This window comes from Symphodus melops (assembly GCF_947650265.1).
Source record: "Symphodus melops genome assembly, chromosome: 1".
Lineage (NCBI taxonomy): Eukaryota > Metazoa > Chordata > Actinopteri > Labriformes > Labridae > Symphodus > Symphodus melops.
The window spans coordinates 28,803,037-28,822,277 of NC_136691.1; the positions used below are offsets into that span (position 1 = coordinate 28,803,037).

The window sequence follows — 19,241 nt, forward strand, 5'->3', positions numbered from 1 at the left end:
CAGAGGTGAATTTTTGTAGGAACCACCGGCGCCATTTCTTTCGGGTTGGCCTATGAAAATACGTCATCACTCTACCAGTCTATAGAACCAGTCTATAGAACCAGTCTATAGAAACTGTTATGATTACACACATTCTGTTCGTTTGAAGGGGTGGACAGCATCCTGGAATATATGCAGATATATATAGTGATAAATCTATGATTGCCTTGATGTCGTGATCTTAAATCTCACCCCAGTCTCCCCTACATTTTATTTGGATAGCACTTTACATTTGAGAATCTCAAAGTACTTACAGGGTTTAAAATAATGAATTGTCTTGTCTCTCTTTCTGGTAATAATGGTATGATGAGGGCGATGAAGAAGGTCAGCATGCTTATTCAACAAAGCAAACACAAAAGTATTTCAACGTTTAAAGTTTACAACCTCAGTTTCAAATGTGAGCGCGCTAAATAAAGTCAACTGATGATTTAAATCATCACAAGCTATGATCCAAATGTGTGCTAAAACAAAGCTAGCATGTGTATAGTGCCTGAGAGATGAATTAAGTTTATTGACAATTCATGAAGCATAAAGCTGCTGAGACATCTTAATTAAAAACACAAACATCAAGAGTGACACTGGAGCTAAAAGGAAAGTCAGAAGTAAAACAGGTCCATCAGTACCTGAAGCCTTGCTGGATCTAATATATGTTGAGAGCGTGCTGTGGATATGTGAAAACTTTGATATTCTGTCAGAGAAAAAGGACTGTGATGAGGAAAAAAGAGGGTCTCCCTCTTGTTTTTATTATTATCTTGTGAAATATCAAAATGCTTTTTGTGCCTGTGTGAAGCACTTTCAATTGTCTGGTGTCTGAAAGGTGCTACATAAATACACTTACCTTACCCTACCATACAAGTGAGATGTTTCTGTCTGGACTAAAAGCACAGCTGACAGATACAAGGGATCAAAAAGATCTTTAGAGCCACATCAGCAGGACTTTCATATTAAACGTTTTTATTATTTTATTATTATTTGATTTTATTAAGACACTGAACGATATGAGTGATATATTCATTCAGCTTACCTCTCTAGTCTTTTAATGTTATCAGTCCATTGGCCTGGAGATTTATTTTTCTCTTCATGTTGAATGTGCTGCCAATGCAGAGATGAACATTTGAGCCAGAGGGCGGTTCATGTTATCAAAGGTTAATAATTTACAGTGTCAGTAAGAATCCAATCCAATTCTATTTCTTCCATCAAAAAGACAAAGTCAAGAGCATCAGGTACAAGAAAGTCATGTTATTAGAATATCTATATGTGAAACAAAGTCCCCAGAGGTAGGCTGCAGCGGATCTTTGATCTCAGCCCTCTATGAACCGCTGCAGGGTCCATGAGAGAGGACAGTGAGTGGAGCCAGGTGTAGTCACACAACGTGACGTCCTACAGAATAACACGTCAACATCCGTCGAATCAGAGATCAGATTTATTCGTCATATTAAAGTTGCTTTTACGACACATTCTTCTTATTCTTATCATAAAATAAGCGCGCGTTCCTCTTTCAGTTGAATGGGATGAATGACTTGCCTGAGCTCATTCAGAATCATAACCACACAACCTATTGGTGTTTCGGACGAGTGCGTGCGCGCGCGGCTGCACGTTCCAGAAGTTGGTGCGCAGCCGCCCAGTTTGAGCAGATGGCCAGAAGGCGCACACAGAGCCAGAGAGAGAGAGACAGAGCAGGGAGCTGAGGACTTGGGAGAGAATATCACACAGTTGTTGTGGTACCGAGCGTAAAGCTTTCTTTTCCACTCAGTGACGAGAGCTTGAAATATCAACACGGTTACTGATGCTCGTAAAATACCGAATGTCAGAATTTCATATTTCCAAGACTGTAGGTTACACCGAGCTGAGCGCGCAGCAGAGAATATGTACACATGCGTTGGATTGTCCTCCTTGCATGTGGCACCGTGAGCTTTTACTCCGATGCGTAATGAGTTCGCTTTAGCTTCTATACAGTAGTGTGGCATCTATACTATGACAGCAGGATGGATCCTTTATTCAACACCACCGACATACCAGTTTTGACTACAGAGTCTAACGGCACAAACGAGACCGAGCACTGGAACCAGTTTGTGCAGCCAGTCTGGAGAATTGTTATTTGGGCAATTGCGTACAGTTGCATAGTAATCGTGTCCGTGGTTGGTAATATTGTTGTGATTTGGATTATCATGGCGCATAAACGCATGAGGACTGTGACCAACTATTTCCTACTGAACCTCGCGTTCGCCGAAGCCTCAATGTCCGCCTTCAACACAGTGATCAACTTCACCTACGCCGTGCACAACGAATGGTACTTCGGACTGGTCTACTGCCGTTTCCACAATTTCTTTCCCATCGCGGCAGTCTTTGCCAGCATCTACTCAATGACTGCCATCGCCCTGGATAGGTAAGCACGCTGTCTGTCATAGACTTGAACTCCGTGCATGTGCAGACGAGCATACAACACTTCTTTTATCCTCACATTCCTTATACAAAGATAAATCTGAAGAAATCTTAAATTAATCCACGATTGCATTAAAGATTCACCTGATCAGTTTCTCTGAATTGCTAACGATGTCATTATTGTTTCTTTAAATGTTGTAGTGAAAACCAAAGTGATCCGTTTAAAGGTAACCTGAGATCACATCCAGGAGATAATTAAGGAGAATTCCCTCCTGCTTCTTATCCCATCTCCCCCATCCCATTTTCCTGAACAATGAGTCAGGTATTTTACCTGCGCTTTTGTAAAGCCTCTCCAGAATATTTATACATTGGAACTATACAATCAATAACTGTTAATCAGCATTTGCTTTGTTTAGTTTCTTTATTTTTTAAACTCATTTAATTTTTTGCTCTAATAAGATTTATAACATTTTATTATAGTCTGACATCCAATGCAATTTTTTAACCAAAAAGTCCCACAGATCTGGAAAGAGTGGCGTGCCAGAACAGTAAGAACGTTTATTATACACTATTACCGTTACTTCCAAACAAGGAGGATGTGTGAGTACTGTTATTTATTCAGCCATAAGTCACGTTTATTATCTCTGGGGCGGCTGTGGCTCAGTTGGTGGAGTTGTTGTCTCTCAATCGGCAGGCTGAGGGTTCGATCCCCAGCTCTATCTATTTATCTTTACAGAGTTACTACAACAAAGCTTATGTTTTTACAATCACATGTACACAGAGACTTTCTATAAGTGGAAAAATGGTTCGTCACTATCCCTTTTACTGATATGCGAAATACCTGAAAAACTACTATTCTCCTGCTTGGATGTGTTTTTTTTTTTTTTTACACGGTTCCACAAACATTATGCAGAGTGGCATGTCGCATATTTCACAGAGTGAGACAGAGAGAGAGAGTTACTGTTACTTTGACTGTCACTAGCCTCAATTAAGAATGCCAAAGAACTAATGAACCCACGGCACAACAACACACACACACATCCTCAGCTACCTGCAGCAGAAAAAAGAAGCCTAACCGAAGCAGGTTTGAGCACTTGAGAAGTCGATGAGGAGGAATCAGCATTCATGGTTAGTTTGTACTGATAAACACTTTAGATAGAAGTCTCAATAAGACTGGGTGAATGTGACATGTGGTGTAAAACCCCATTTACCATCTTTCCCTGGCTTCCCCTCTTAGATCGTGGGTGAGTAATAATGAGTGATTGGTTGAGGCTGGAGCAGGCGAGTTAAATTCAACAGTCAGCTCGTCCAAGCGAGAGACCGTCATGGCAGAAGAAGACTTTTTCTGGAGCATACCAACAGCTGTCCTTCTGCTCAGCTCTTTCAGCTTCTTTTTCCAATTTCCACTTCCTTTTCGCTTATCTATCATTTGAAAGGAAACGTTTCTGTCCTGTCACATTCTTCTCTGGATCTGTCTGTGTTTCATGTTCGGCACTTTAAATGTCCGAGTGTGTTTTCCGTGGTACAAAAGAAAATCAAACAGCCAACAGAGAAACTATGAGCAGGTGTATTAATGAACCTCAACCACACATCCTACCTCCCAAATAAGAGATTCACATTTTTGCCCTCTTAACTTAACTGACAAATACAGTATACACCACAGACATCCACACATCTGTTCCTGCAGGGGGCGCTGGAGTCCCATAGATGACGGTCTCCATGCAGGAAATACTGTTTCAGTCAACCTCAGAACAGACTGAGAGCTGGAGCTGAGGCGGGTTTTAAGCCTCCTGACAAACTGTGACACCGCGCCCACCTGTCAATCAGGTCAGCTACACGCCCTATTGTGAATTACTTTTATCCCTTATCCAATCAAAACTGATGAGTCATCAAAAACTTCACCCCCGCACAGTGTGTGTTGATCAAGACTAATCAGACCCATTCCTTTTTTTTTTTAAAGCTGCTCCAGCTTCGGGCCCTTGACTGACTGGTAGTGATGCAACGATATCAAAAAAAAGCCATGGTACGGTATTATTGCAGTATTGTAAAAAAAAATATGACTTTAAAAATGGCATAGTGGGAAAAATTAAATGCCAGAAATGCAGAGGATGAACACAGAAACATTACGCTGCAGTGTGGTGCAGGAACATCCAGTGTTTCAAGTTACTAGCAAATATAATGCGTATATCGTTTGCTGAAGTATGTCTGTGATGAAATTTTCCCTTCCCACGTTCACTAACTTTTTAAATCCCTCATGGTCCACCACTGACGGCTGCATGCCTTTGGTCTCCAATACGCCTTGAGTTTAGTTGCGCTCTGAGAATCTTTTCCGGGTGATGGTTCATTAAGTGGTTTCTCATATTAGTTATATTCTCCGACTTATAGACTGGGTAGTGTTTGCAAATAGCGTGTCCCTAATGATTTCTCCTCGATCGTTCTTGTTTACTGCTAAACCAAAATGCGTCTGTATCTCCGATTTAATCTCCGCAGCAAAGCTCAATTAGTGTACATTTTCTGCTCTGCTCCCCCTCTGTGTTTTTTTTGCAATCTCTTCCTGCACTACGCAGGGGATCATGGGAGGTGTGGTTTGTCCCTCAGACCTGACAACTCAATAGCGCTGGAAATAAACGACACTAGCAGGAGTACTCCGGGTTCTCGTTTGTTACCGGTACATGCCACGGTATTATCATGAGACTTTTGAAACCAAGATGCAACGATTTTTACAACACCGCTGCATCCCTACTGACTGGTAGATTATGATTATGTTGTTTGTTTGTACTTTTAAAAAGGACATTTTAAAATGTGTGTACCTGCCTTCAAAGCGGACACTTAAGGAACTGCCCATTTGTGCACCTCTGCTTTGGCTACATTTGTCCACACTGAAAGCTGCTTCTTGTCTCAAAGTAGAAAAAACATCTGAGTTGTTTACTGATTTCCTGTTCTGTCACTTTCATCCCAAACTGTGGGTTTAATTGGGAGTGTGCGTCCTTAGTGGAGCGATATGCTTTTTATCAGTCCATGGCAATGTCATGCTGATCACTGTGAGGCAGGATAATCAGGGTACACTCTTAAGTATTCATGATGACAACATAGATCACTATGGTAACTCATGCTGAACAGCCTACCTGCTTCGATGCTGTTTATGTTCAGGATAAGAAGTCAAGCTGTCTGAACCTCCTGGTCACTGTGGGCTGTTGGACTGTCTTCTCTGTGTGATTTGTAATTTAAAATATATGATTATTACCGGATTTTTCCGGACTATAAGTCCCTCTTTTTTTCATAGCTTGGCTCGTCCTGCGACTTAAAGTCATGTGTGACTTATATATCAAAATGTAGGGTACGTGCATACATACTGACTGACATGAACCAAGGAGTGAACATCACCATCTACAGCTGTTAGAGGGCGCTGTAGGCTTGTGACAACTATATGGTGCTAGGAGAAAATGACTGAGGAGAACGTTAGAAATTCAAAGGAGGAATTTTCCTATTTATAAGCCCCTCCTCGTCTCCCAACTGGAAGGTCGAGGGTTTGATCCCCAGCTCCTGTGAGCAACTTGTCCTTGGGCAAGACACTTAACCCCGAATTTCTCCCCATGCTGCGTCTGGGTTGTGTATCCGGGTTGTTGCTCTTCAGGGTCAACCGGTTGGTGCTTCTCTGTGCCTTTGAATTAAAGTTAACAAAAAAAAGGGTTAAACAAATTATGAGGTCAATGTTTCAAAACTGAAAACATTAGTTTGAGGGAATTTAAATTATGGCCAAAAGATTTATTTCCAACGTATAAAAGCATGCACGCTAAGAAACTGGAGAGGTGATGTCTGTCTCTGTCAGTCAGTCTGTTGCTTCATAAGACCTGCTTCAAACCTCAGCTGGATTCAGCAGGCTTTTCTCAGGGGCAGCATGCTGCATCTGTGTTGACAGAATACATGGGTTAGTAAGGAAAAGGTGCTCTCACACTAACGTGCAGAGAACGCCCCAAAAGTTATTCGGTTTTTTAGCACAGCTGGCCGAGCAGGCAAGCATGAGAAAAGTGCTGCAGGTGGCCAGCAAAGGACCACTCATCCCCAGTAGAGCAGGAACTGGCTTCACCTTTCATCCAAAAAGTGACGACTGTCTGGGTCAAGGGCACAAAGAACCCCGACCAGCCGACAAGTTTGTTCACTAAACCTCCAGCTGACACTATCCAGGGTCCTGAAATGACACTATCCAGGGTCCTGAAATGACACTATCCAGGGTCCTGAAATGACACTATCCAGGGTCCTGAAATGACACTATCCAGGGTCCTGAAATGACACTATCCAGGGTCCTGAAATGACACTATCCAGGGTCCTGAAAAAGAGCCACTGACACTCTGTCTGGCCTCTGATGTCCTGCTGCTGACCTGCAGTACTCTCCACCACCGACTGTGTGTAGGGACTTGCCGACTCTTTTAACTGGAGGAAGAGATGCTGGTTCTGGTGCGTCAGGTGGGCCACCATTGGCCTGGAACTCTGAGTCACTTCTGAGCAATCCAACTTTAACTCCAGTGTGAAACTCAGAATCAGCTTTATTGGCCAGGTATGTTTACCACTCAAGTAACGTTGGTAGACTGTGCTCTCTTTGTACAAATGTAAATATTAACAATGAACTCAAAATATAAAGAAGCAATTAAAGACTAATATGGAAAAGACTAAATAAATAACAGTCTGTTCAACAGTTATCTTTTCAGTATTTACATGAAAGAGTGTGCATAAATGATTATTTGAATTAAATGTAGTCCACAAAACGGATCCTAGCGTAGGTCCCTGGGGAGTCGAGGTGATGCAGGATGGAGTTCAGTCCCATGTTGACTGCATCCTGGCAGACTGCAGGGGGTCCAGCAGGGGGCCTTCAGGGGGCTCATAACCAGTCTCTCAAAGGACTTCATGTCCACAGACGTCAGGCTGATGGGTCTATGGTCATTGAGTCCTGTGATGGCAGGTTTCTTTGGGACTGGGATGATGGTGGAGCTTTTGAAGCAAGAGGGCACTTCACACAGCTCCAGTGATGAGTTGAAGATCTGCGTGAAGACGGGGACCAGCTGCTCAGCATAGAGACTCGGGCAGGAGTGGGACACACCGTATGGCCCTGGAGCCTTTCTGATCTTTTGTTTCTTGAAGAGCTGGATCACATCCTTTTCACAGATGGTCAGTGCAGGTGGTGGGTCAGAGGGGAGGGGGTGTGCGGGGAGCAGGTAGGACAGAGTGTGAGGGGTGTTGATGGGCTGGGTGATGGGTTTGAAAACCTGCAATAGAAGCTGTATGTTGTTCCAAGGTGCTGGCTCCCACTCTATGAGACAGTATATCTATTAATATAAGAACTGCTCCAACCATTGAGAACTTCAAATCTCTGCTGAAAACTCCCCTCTTTGCTCTGCCTTTTAATATTTTTATTGTATTTTATTTATTGTGTTTCACTCTTTATAGTAAATGGTAAATGAACTTGAGAACTTCTATAGCGCTTTTCTATCGTCGTCGACGACTCAGATGCTTTTACACCGCATGTCACACCTACACATTCACACACTGATGGTATGTATGTTGACCATCAGAGGTCACTAATCCCATTCATACACCCCTGATGCAGCAGGGGGAGCAATTCAGGTGTGTCTTGCTCAAGGACACATCAGACATGATGTCTACCAACTCTACCCGCTGAGCCACAGCCGTTATATGTGATTCACTCTATACCTTATTTATTGTCTTTATAGTGTTTTTTTTGCTTGTATATCACTTTGATCAACCAAGGTTGTTGCAAATATCACTGTATAAAACCCAACATAGACATTCACCCCAACGCTACGGCACAAACACAACCCTGCGCTCAGATTTTCTGTGTTAAAATGTGATTAGGAAAAAACAGATCAGGAGAAAAAAAACAAAACAGCAAGTTATTTCTGTTCCTCAGATCAAAACAGACTTCAAAATACATTTGGCAGTGCAAGCATGACCAGTGACCTGAAAAACAACTGGGATGTCAACACACACAACGTAAAGGAAAAGATGGATATTGATTTTGCACTTTAAAGGTGTCTGCTGGTTACTTTTAAGCTAGCAGTCCTTTGTGCACGCATGTGGACTGTAACAGCAACATCATCCTATAAATTAGGAAATTACTTCTAACACAATTATATGTAAATTATATATAAAGATCCAACACAATCAATCCACTCTCCTCATTGTAGAAGGGCATGTTAAGTAACCTTTCACTCTTTACGGCTCGTAAACCTAAGAAAACAAATTCACGATCGAATTATCACAGCTATGGTCGAATGCAATTTAAAGAAAAGAGAGAAAAAAGGAATCATTGGCAGGCCGGTCGGCAGGCACTTTCATCTGTCACCTTAGCTGCTACCTTCTTTATCACTAACCTTATTTCAGGAACACAGTGTAGCAGTCTCATGCTGTTTAATATCGAGCTGTTGTATTGCTGTTGAAGATAAGGTCTTCTTGGTGGGTAATTGGAGTTGAATGTGACCTATGTAATCAAGTGCTGGCTGCCAATGCCATTGGCTTCTTTGTCAAAGGCATCCTATTGAGAGAAAGTAGATCTAAGTGTGTTTTTAATGAAAGGAAACTAAAGGGAGGAAGGGACGCTCTCAGAGCTCTTCAAAGACGAGTCCATTCAAATGAGATCTCTGTCTTAAAGTGACTTAGTCCCCCTCTGCTGACTAAAGTTAGCAAAGACCTGATTATCTGATGGGTTCAAAGAGGATGTTGGCCGATGTTTCTGTGGCGGGAGGTGTGTTAAGAGGAATTTCATCTTCGATCTGCTCGGGCGACGATATTAAGCATGTGAAGTCAAACACAGAGGACAGACTCTGTTCATTGTCATTTGGAGCAAAACAATAGCCAATCAGGAAGCAAGCTGACTGAAGCAGGAAGCACAACAAACAAGGGTTGGCACGATACTAGAATTTTAAATTCGATACGCAGAAAAAAACTTACGATACCATTTTAAGATACCGTGGGGCAAAAAAAAATAATAATGTAGAAGCGTAATCTCCTTTTATAAAGTTGAGAATACAAACTATAAACAGTATACAATTACTTATTATTAAGTATTATGGAGCGCAACATTTAACAACAAAGACTACTACACTTTTATGAGAAAGCATAACTACATTTAGCAGCATGTATAAACAATAGAGGCTGCAAGTCGACTTTTCTCAGCTTCATTCTGGGACATAGAAACACTTTCAGGGAAAATAACTGTATTGTCCTTTAATTAAACATAGTTTGTTTATATTTCAGACGGGCAGGACTGACTCCCACATTAACATGGGTTGTTTCATTATTAGCCATAGCCGCTAGCTTAATACGAGACGGCTATCGGCTAGTAACACGGCTAACGTTAACGTGTGCCGCCGGCTGGGTTAACGATCATGGATTCTTGCTAGGACTTGGTGTTACTATCCCATGATGATCAGCTCAGTCATAATGAAGGAGGTGTTCTCTGAGTGGGGTTGGATTAAGAGATTTGGGACTTGACCGCCTGAGGCCACCAGTCCAACACATCATCAGTTGTGTACCACAGAGTCTTAGGGCGTTTCGGTCTTTTCTCACAAGACGCCCTCCTCCGTGACCTGGGCGTGTGTCACACTGGGGGCACCCTGCGGCCATTTGGCAGCCCAAACGGTCTCCTTTCTCTTCATCCACAACCAATGACTGCTCCTTTCTGCAACACTGGCTAGCTCCTTGATGGCCTTCCATTGAGTCTGCCCTCTGATGCCGACCTCCTTCAGGAGCCTTGTGGTGGAACTGGCTACAAATCCCCTACAGCCAACCTCTACTGGTCGCACCTTAACGCTCCAGCCCCGATCCTCTGCATCAGCTGCTAAGTTGGCATACCGCAGGCTCTTCCTTTCGTATGCGTATCGATGGCCTCCTCTACGGTACTGTCAATTCGATGATGAAGACGCATCGACAGGATTTGGACCAGAGGACCAAGTCTGGGCGCAGGTTGGTCACTGCAGGCCTCTGGCCTTGGTCAACGCTCATTTCCCAATCCCGGGCTGAGTGGTTCAGAGACTTGATAACTGTATATGTTATCATGATCATATCTGTGGCTGAAATGGGAGCGTCATTGACCTCTCTAAATTCATCGTAGAGACCGAGTGTCGGTCCTTCAGATGCTTTGCCAACTTTGACGTACTACTGGACTTTTTAGCCACCACTTTGAAGCATTGCTTGCATGCGGAGCTGTCGAAATCCTTTGCTTTTCCTTCAGCGTTTGCTTGATATTTAAAATACTTCCCCATATGATTTTTTCACTTCCACTTCTCTTCCTTTTCAAGCCCCCCAGCAGCAGCACAAGCTGCAACCGTGCCGACGTCAGCTAACTGAGGGGAGGGCCAGCACATGTGTCTGCGTCTGCGTCTGCACCAGCGAATAAAGTTTTCAACTGAAAGAGGCGAGGGAAAAAAACTGGAGACGAACTATGGATTGTAAATTAAAAGATGAAGACGGCGCTGTTAGTATCGATACTTCGTATACGATACTCACTTTTTGGTATCGATACTTTATTCAGTATCGATTTTTTTTACAAGCCTACAGCAAACATAACCATGGCAACCACAGCAAATGTGAAGCACACATTAAAGTTAGATGGACGTCAGGGAAGGAGGATGAACTTTCTGATTTCTAAGACGTGTCCTGTACAACCTACCTCAATCCAACTATCAAGGAAACGAGTCAGACAGATGCAACAGCTAGCTAACATCTAATGTCTCATTTAGCTTAACCATCATGTTTTTTTACTCTCTTTGGTGGCAAGATGGCGTGTTTTGAAAGTGAAGCCTCTGCTTGTATATGAATGAATCTGTTAGTGGGAGTTAGACAACTTTTTGTTCTCCTCACTCTGTAAGAACTTAACTGTTTGGGATCGCTTACATTTGAAAATTATTTAAGATTTGTTGTATTCAAGGTTAAAAGAACGACCGTGATCTAAAACACTGATGTGACATCCAAATAATCAGTATGTCCCTCCTCTTCTCTTGACTAAAATAGCTTTTATAGTCAAGGGGCGGAGCCGGCTGTCCCGTCCATGTAAACACAGTGCTCACAACAACACAGCCAGTGGGACTCGAGCTTGTCCCTTGTTGTTGACAGGACTCAGACAGACTTTCACAGGAGAGACTGGATCTCTGATATGTGCACATTCTTCCTTCAAAGTTATTTATGACTTTTCAAGTTGTAAATCTAGTTTAATTGTAATAAAGCAACTGCTCCTGTTAGCTTTATCATAACAGATCTGTGGTTTTTAACCTTTTTATTTCTCCTATTAGTTTTAACCAAGATTTCTGTCTTTACTTTTTCAAACACCTCTCTTTAATCCAGACAGATTGCATTCCCATTTCTTTTCTTTTTTTTACTGTACTGTTGTTTAGAAAGCACTTTTTGGGAGTGCTTCTATAGGGGCGATGGGGCTCTGGGCTGGTGAGTGGGTAGAGTGCAGTCTGCAGGTGTGTGTTTGATTGTGGCTTCAGGAAACCTCATGGCTTTTAGTCGTGTTTGAAGCAGAGCCGCTGCAGAGGCAGCGATCTCCCATTCTCGCTGGACTCTTTGGACCATTTGCTTTCAAAGGCGACAAATGTTTCTCTCTGATATAATGTGAGGCAGCATGGACACATAAGCAAATCTGATTGGGTTATAGATATAAAAGGATGTTGCTTTCTGGATATAATGTTCAGAATATAGTTAAAGTTTCCAGACTGAAGTCGAGTGTCATAATGTGTTTTCTGGGTTTTTCACACATCAGATATAGAAATTAATGTATTTGTGTAAATCAGTTTTGCTTCAAATCATCAATTGTAACAGACTGTTGTGTGATTATGTGAATTGTATATCCACTCGCCTTTAGAGTGCAGTGTTCTTAATGAGCTGCCATAAAGCGGTGAAAAGTGTTGTTACGCAGGTGCATGGGGGGTTTTCGGGGACCGGACAATCACGGGGGGGGGGGGGGGGGGGGTTCATGCTGAGTCTGTTTGGATGTTGACAGTAGTTGTCACAGTTTTCTTCTCTCCTTTTTTTTTTTTTTTCAAGTGTAGTTTTTTTGTTGGGGACTGTTTTGTAATGTTTCCTGTGTTCCTGTATGTCTGCACTGTTTAGAGTGAACCGGGGACGTTTCTTGTTGAGGGGGGGGACTTATCTAACAGACTGTTGTGTGATTATGTGAATTGTATATCCACTCGCCTTTAGAGTGCAGTGTTCTTAATGAGCTACCGTAGTTGCCGTAAAGCGGTGAAAAGTGTTGTTACGCAGGTGTGCTGCTCTCCTGAGAGAAAATAAAGTTGAGAAATTAAAAACAAATGAACTTTGTTGAACAAATCTTTCCTGTCATGTTTGTAAATGTTACTGTACATTGAGAACATTGCACAAGCTTGATTTGAAAAAAATCGTGATAAAAATCGAAATCGTAATTTCTGCCAGAAAAATCACAATTCAATCTTTTCCTAAAATCGTTCAGCCTTATATCCCGATCAAACTTTTTTATTATTCCAACCTCGCTGTGTGGTGTGACTTGTAAGCAGGTATATACGTAGGAACCGACCGATATGGGATTTTTGGCGCTGATACCGATATCCATATTGGGGAGGGAAAAAAACATATTGATTGGCTGATATCTTTCTCAGATCTATGTTTGATCTGCAGATATACATGTACACATGTGTTGATCCTCGAATGCAGTTATCAAAGACAAGATGGTGACTTGACTGGAGTGTGCGTCCGGAGAGAGATTTTTTAGGGTGTATTCACACCAGAAAAGTCCTTTAGTCCGCTTTCTTTGGTTCGGACCAAATAACAATGTTTCTTTTTTGGTTTGGTGCGGTTTGTTTTCACATTGCACTTTTCGCAAGAGGCCCAGAATTCATAAACAAAACCACATGTGTGCAAAGATCGTTCAGTCATTGGATAAAAAGGTTCAGGGTGGGGTAAAGCCGTAATCGCAGGATGAAAGTAAACAATCATGGAGAACGTGCATGCTGCACTCGCTGTCCTGGTATTAAACATATTAGCAACAATTTCATCCATTTAGTACAGGTACAAAAATATTTAATTGTGTAAAAAATTTAGATCTGTGTGTGGGCAATCCACCGGTGTTATGATGAATGTGGACGAGGTTATAAATGATGTATGAGGCGCAGGGGAAAGGAGGAGGATCAGACTGCTGCTGTTCTGTTCATAGTCTGTGTGATTTAAATGTTTTGGATAATAAAAGAACAGAGAGATGAAACACCAGTGAAAGTGTCTGAATGATAGACTAAAGATTACCTCCACGTCTTATATCAAAGAAGCAGGCAAACAAACAAGAACACTGTGCTGCTAACCAAACAATTATTTCCCTTAATGCGCGCGGCTACGGGAGCCTGTTATGTCCAAAAAGCCGTACGATTTTTAGAGCTGGGTCGGACTGAGGTCTGGTTGCTTTCACACCTCAAACGAACCGTACCAGGGAACCGAGACCACCTCTTTGGCTGGGTCTCGGTCCGGCTGTTTGGTGCGCACCAGAGTTCGATGGTTTGTATTCACACCGACTCAAAAGGTCCGCACCGGGGTGTTAGTTCGTTTCAAGCGAACCAAACAAGTTAGGTGTGAATACACCCTTAAATATAATTTTTGATTGTGCATGCTGTATTAATCCTCGAAGGGGAAATTGTGGTTCTCACTCTGTTATTGTAGAGACATGCTTCTTACACACACACAGGCCTGAATCATACGCATGCACAAATAGGACCTGTGGACAAGCATTAATGAAGAGATGTCAGAGTGCGGTGGCTGCTTCCTTTGGAAGTGTCCCCTGAGGTGGACCAGACCAACTTCCATATTGTGGTCTGCATCAGGACTACAGACAGAGCTATTACTGCCCCCCAAATGATGCTGCTTTTTGTAATCCATATAGCCCCTCTGCTGGTGACAGCTAGAGAACTGCTTGTGTAATACAATGAAACTCAAATGAAATACTATTTCTCTCGAGAATAAATGTAGTTATATCTCTGCATACTTGCGATAAAATTAGCTGCTACTGATAGTCACTTGATATACTAATATCGGCCGATATTATCAGCTGCCAGTAATCTGTTGGGCTTTAATGTACAGACTTATTTTTTGTCTTCATAGATTATAATTACTTCTACAACCCCTTACACCATTGATTTAATCACAATAGTTCAATCAGGAGAGACAAGTGATATTAAGAATGAATTTATGACAGTGAAGAGGGATTGACAAAAGGAGATTTGACAGAACGTTTTGACTCTACGGGGTGGAAGATGCGATTTAGTGATGAAGTTCTGCTCGTCATTAGGATAGATTCCCCCCCCCATGGAGTCCAGACCCTGGTGGTGGAGGACTGATGATTTGATGAGACCGAGTTGGAGAAGAATTGATGGGAGTTGACTCTGCTTCTGAAGATGGCGGTGATGGGGAGGTGGAGGGGCGCACGAAGCCAGCTTGAAAGAACAAGGGAAGAAAAAGGATCATATTTAAAAGGAGAGCTGAACGATGATAGGCCGAAAACGAAGGAGGTCAGATGAGGTCCGGTGACAGAACAGCTGATTAACCTACGGACGGCCCAAACTGACAGCTCGAGAATGATAGCGTGAAAAAAGGGTGACTGAGAAACCTGATTGTGGATCACTTAAAGTCTTCCTTACTGAACTTTCGCTAAGCTTCATTATGCTGCGATTTTTTTCCTACGATGCTGAAGGGACGACCCTCCTTCGTCTGTCTCTTATTGGCTAGTACACACTCACTCACTGTTCATATGGGCCTCTTAAAAAGACCTGAGGGAAACATACCCATTTCTTTAGGCACCACTACACCACTGCCTGTACGTGCAAAACAAGGTCAATCCTCTTCTATGTTCTAGATGCAGGTACGTAGGAATGTTTAACATATACCATCCGAGGTGTTTTTCCTCAGCATTTGTGTGAGGAACACTCCAGAATAACTATGATCAGTTCATGACTCTTATACACACAGGCAATGTTCACACTCTTCCTACACGGTGGTTTTAATTAAGAGTGTAAGTGTGGCTCTTGGCATTAAGAGCCCATTATGACGTCCTCTGGTATTGGAAAGGCGTAGTAAGGCAGAGAGCAGGATGTGAGACCCCCTGATGGAGTTTGTGACGGGGAAGGAGGGAAAGGGACTTGATGACAGGAGAACACTGAAGAAGTCAACCCCCACACTAATGAGCGTATTAAAGGTGACTGGGGTGGAGGGAAGTTTGACAGCAGCATTGACACTGGCTGCTGGAGGTCATAGCACAATCTGGTTGGTCTAATACGGAGAAGAGGAAGTGCTCATGAAGTGCTCGCTGTTGTATAGATGATAGAATAGAAGGCCTTTATTGTCATTATACAAACTGTACAACGAGATTACTTGGCTTCACCTTAAAGTGCACACAGCTAAAAACAACAAACAACAAGAGTATGGGTCAAAAAACAAAATAAAACAGAGTGACCCTAGTTAAGGATATGTGTGGTAGGACTCATTACAGTTTGCAGCATACTATAATTAAATAGATAAACAGACCTCAGATTTCTTTTTGAACAGTACGAGAAAACAGGTCTATAGCAGGGTGTAAAATACAAATAGTGCATTGTATGAGACGTGAACCATAGCAGGGTATAAACAAAAATATAACTATTTCTATACTTTTATCAGTATATAAAATATAGAAATATAAATATCACAGTATGAAATGTAATTTTATCAGTATATAAAATATAGAAATATAAATATCACAGTATGAAATGTAATTTTGCAGTATATAGAATATAAACATATATATAAAGACGGATGAAGATGAAGACAGAGTGATGAATGACGTCTTTCTGCTTGAACATGTGATGTGAGATAGACACAAAATGAATGTAAGAATTGTGAGTAATTTTCTAGATAATGTTATTTCATCATTGTGCATGTAAAATCATAGCAAGTCAGGAAACTACGAGCACCAGCAAACAAGTGCAGTGAGGTGACAGCTATACATGCACACCCTGATGGTCGAGTTATTATGTGTCACTGCACCCCCCAACATTCAAGCCCTTACACTGCAGACCAATTTCAACTATTTCCATAAAACTGTTGTTCATCTTAAACTGACACAAAAACGTGATTTTCTAAAGACAGAAAATTTAACCCATTAATGTTTTCGTTGTCAAGAGTAGACAATGTAAACATTGAGTGTGTCCATCAGTTCAACAATAGTTTCACCAATCACAGTAGTCCCCTGCAAAAACAGCGAGCTGTACGTCACCAAAGTTTAGTGACCACAGACCAAACTCACCTGTTTACCAGCGCTGCAGGTCCGTCCTGTCTCCATGACAACAGTTTGTTGACAAAGTGCTGCTGTGTATCAGACTCTGCTCCGTCCGTTTTACTGCATGTTTAATATTTGAGATCGTTTTTTAACCCAGCAGACACGGAGCACAGACGATCTGGGTACTAGAGACAATCTGTAGGAAGATATAAAACACAGGGAATATCAGACGTGCTGAAAAGAGCAAACGTGAAGTCAACAGCACCTTTCAGAAAAGAGGAAAGCGCTCAGCCCACAAAAAAATTAAATTGTCTTTTTTATAGCAACAAATCCTTCAAACAAAACAGAAGATTGTCCAGGCTACAATACTGCCAGTTTAGGATAGGGAGACATGCTACACACACACACACACACACACACACACACACACACACGCCTCTGCTTCTGTGTTGAAGCCTTTTGATGCCTTATTTCATTTCACAGTGCTTTTCGCTTTATCACACGCAACAGACTTCAAACTCATCATGCGTCGCCTTCTTAAAATAATCACCGAAGTAATTCTTTGAAGTTTTTCAGGAAACACAAAAAACTGAGCCAGTTGAATATATGATTTTTTAATTATTTTACTCAACAAGGTAATATACACAGATCAAAGATGAGAAAAAGAAATTACTCAAGCATTTTTTTTAATGTGACTTAGGCAATTTAGGAGCTTAGTTCTGTGAACAATGGCATAACAAGGCATAACAAGGCTCAAACTTAACATAATGCTGAGGAGCCATGAGAGTCTCCTCACTTTTCCTTCCATCTCTACTCTAAAAACACATTTTTAACTATTTGAGGGGGTCACAAATGGGTGATCATTCTTAAAATACATTTAATGCATAGCGTGCAGACAACAGGCATACTATATTACCAGTCAAATGGTGATATGATTACTAATACGTTCAAGTGACATTCTGCTAAAAAAAATTAAAAAAAAACATTTAAAAAACAACAACAATCAATCCTTTGTAATTAGTTATACAATTTGCAAAGATTGTAATACATTATTCAAATCTCTCTTAGATGTTGTAATGTGGGAAAAAGAGACAAAAACTGAATTTCCACTCTTGGTTCAAAATAGCTGAGTCAATGATCATCATTTAACTAGCTTCAGGTATAGCTTCATTTCGCTAACTACTTTGCTGACTAAAAAGACTAAATAACTATGCCATATATTATAGTAAACCTAAATCACATTGTCTTTTGACTTAGGCAAAATAAAACGGCCTCAGTCACATTTTTGAAATAGGACGTTATATTAAAAGTGTATATCACATGATCTGTATAACTAAGGTTATAGGCAGTTTTAGCAGAGGTGGCCAGCATCATAAGGAGTTGATTAAGGCAAAAAAAAGACTTAGGAAATGATTATAAGAAAGTGACGCAAATAATCTGTAGGCTGGCCATCTGCAGCACAGCACTTTGTTTATTTATAAATATAAAATGTTAAAGTCATTCAACCAGATCTCAAAACTGGACCACTTTGAAAATACAGAGGTTCAGGACTGGATGGGGAACGATAGCTTTTAGCGTCGCTGCTCCTGCCAAGCTGTCCTCTTTTGTTTCATACAGCGTTTTTAAAGGTCTTGTGTCTGAACCCCCTCAAGAAAGAAATGGCACCTGTTTTAAAATGTGTGTTGCATGAATATGTACTTCAGTGTCTATACCAGGGGTAAATCTTACAAGGCCACAAAGACCACTTTTTTCAATGACTCAAAGGTTCATTTATTGAGGTTGGTCAGACCGCATGCAATAATACTGTAATATTCAAAACAACAAAAATACAAACTAAAATAAAATGTAATTTTTATTTTTGTTGTGTCGTATGGGCCTTATTTCCTAAAGGACTGCATGTCTTATGTGTGCTGTCTGATCTACCAACAGCATGCAGAGAGGATTGTGTCTTTCATATGAGCAAAACAACTCGTGTTGTCCCTTTGCTATGTTAGCTTAACTCATATGCAATATGGGGCGTTTCTGCCCCAGCATGCAATATATTGGTAGGTTAAGTTTGTACACGTATTGTGCATTTACCAAGCGCAAATGCATCTTGGGCCACCTATTGAGGACCCCTGGTCTATGCCGTTATCCCCACGAGGGGAAATTCATTTTACACACATAGGCCGAGATACACACTTGTGCAGAAACAGGATCCTAGTGACATGCATTAATGGAGAGGTCTCAGAGTGAGTGGGCTGCTCACAGCGAGCGCTCCACAGCAGTTTTGGGGTTCAGTGCCTTGCTCAGGGGCACCTCGGCTGTGCTCAGGCACCTCTCCAATTTCCAGACTTGGTCCGTGCCGCGACTTGAACCGGCGACCCTCCGGTTCCGAACCCAAGTCCCTACAGACTGAGCTACTGCTGCCCAATTATTAACAGTTTGATTTTGTATTGCTGCAGGCTCGGTGTCAGTGGGTCATCCCTGCTGAAATAAAGGATAAATAAAAAGTCCATGAACACATTCAACAGGAACAAGCTCAAGTCCACTTCCC

At 41.7% G+C, this 19,241-nt stretch overlaps 1 protein-coding gene across 2 annotated transcripts in view; it reads left to right on the plus strand.

Annotated features, from left to right (window-relative positions):
- The first annotated feature begins 1,912 nt into the window (after window positions 1–1,912).
- The window catches only part of tacr1a (tachykinin receptor 1a), a 58,788-nt gene continuing 41,459 nt past the window's right edge, over window positions 1,913–19,241 (plus strand). For both annotated transcript variants that reach the window (XM_079353647.1, XM_079353646.1), the window contains exon 1: window positions 1,913–2,425. In XM_079353647.1, coding sequence (XP_079209773.1) covers window positions 2,025–2,425 — 401 coding nt within the window. In that variant the 5' untranslated portion in view covers window positions 1,913–2,024. The remainder of the gene's footprint in view (window positions 2,426–19,241) is intronic.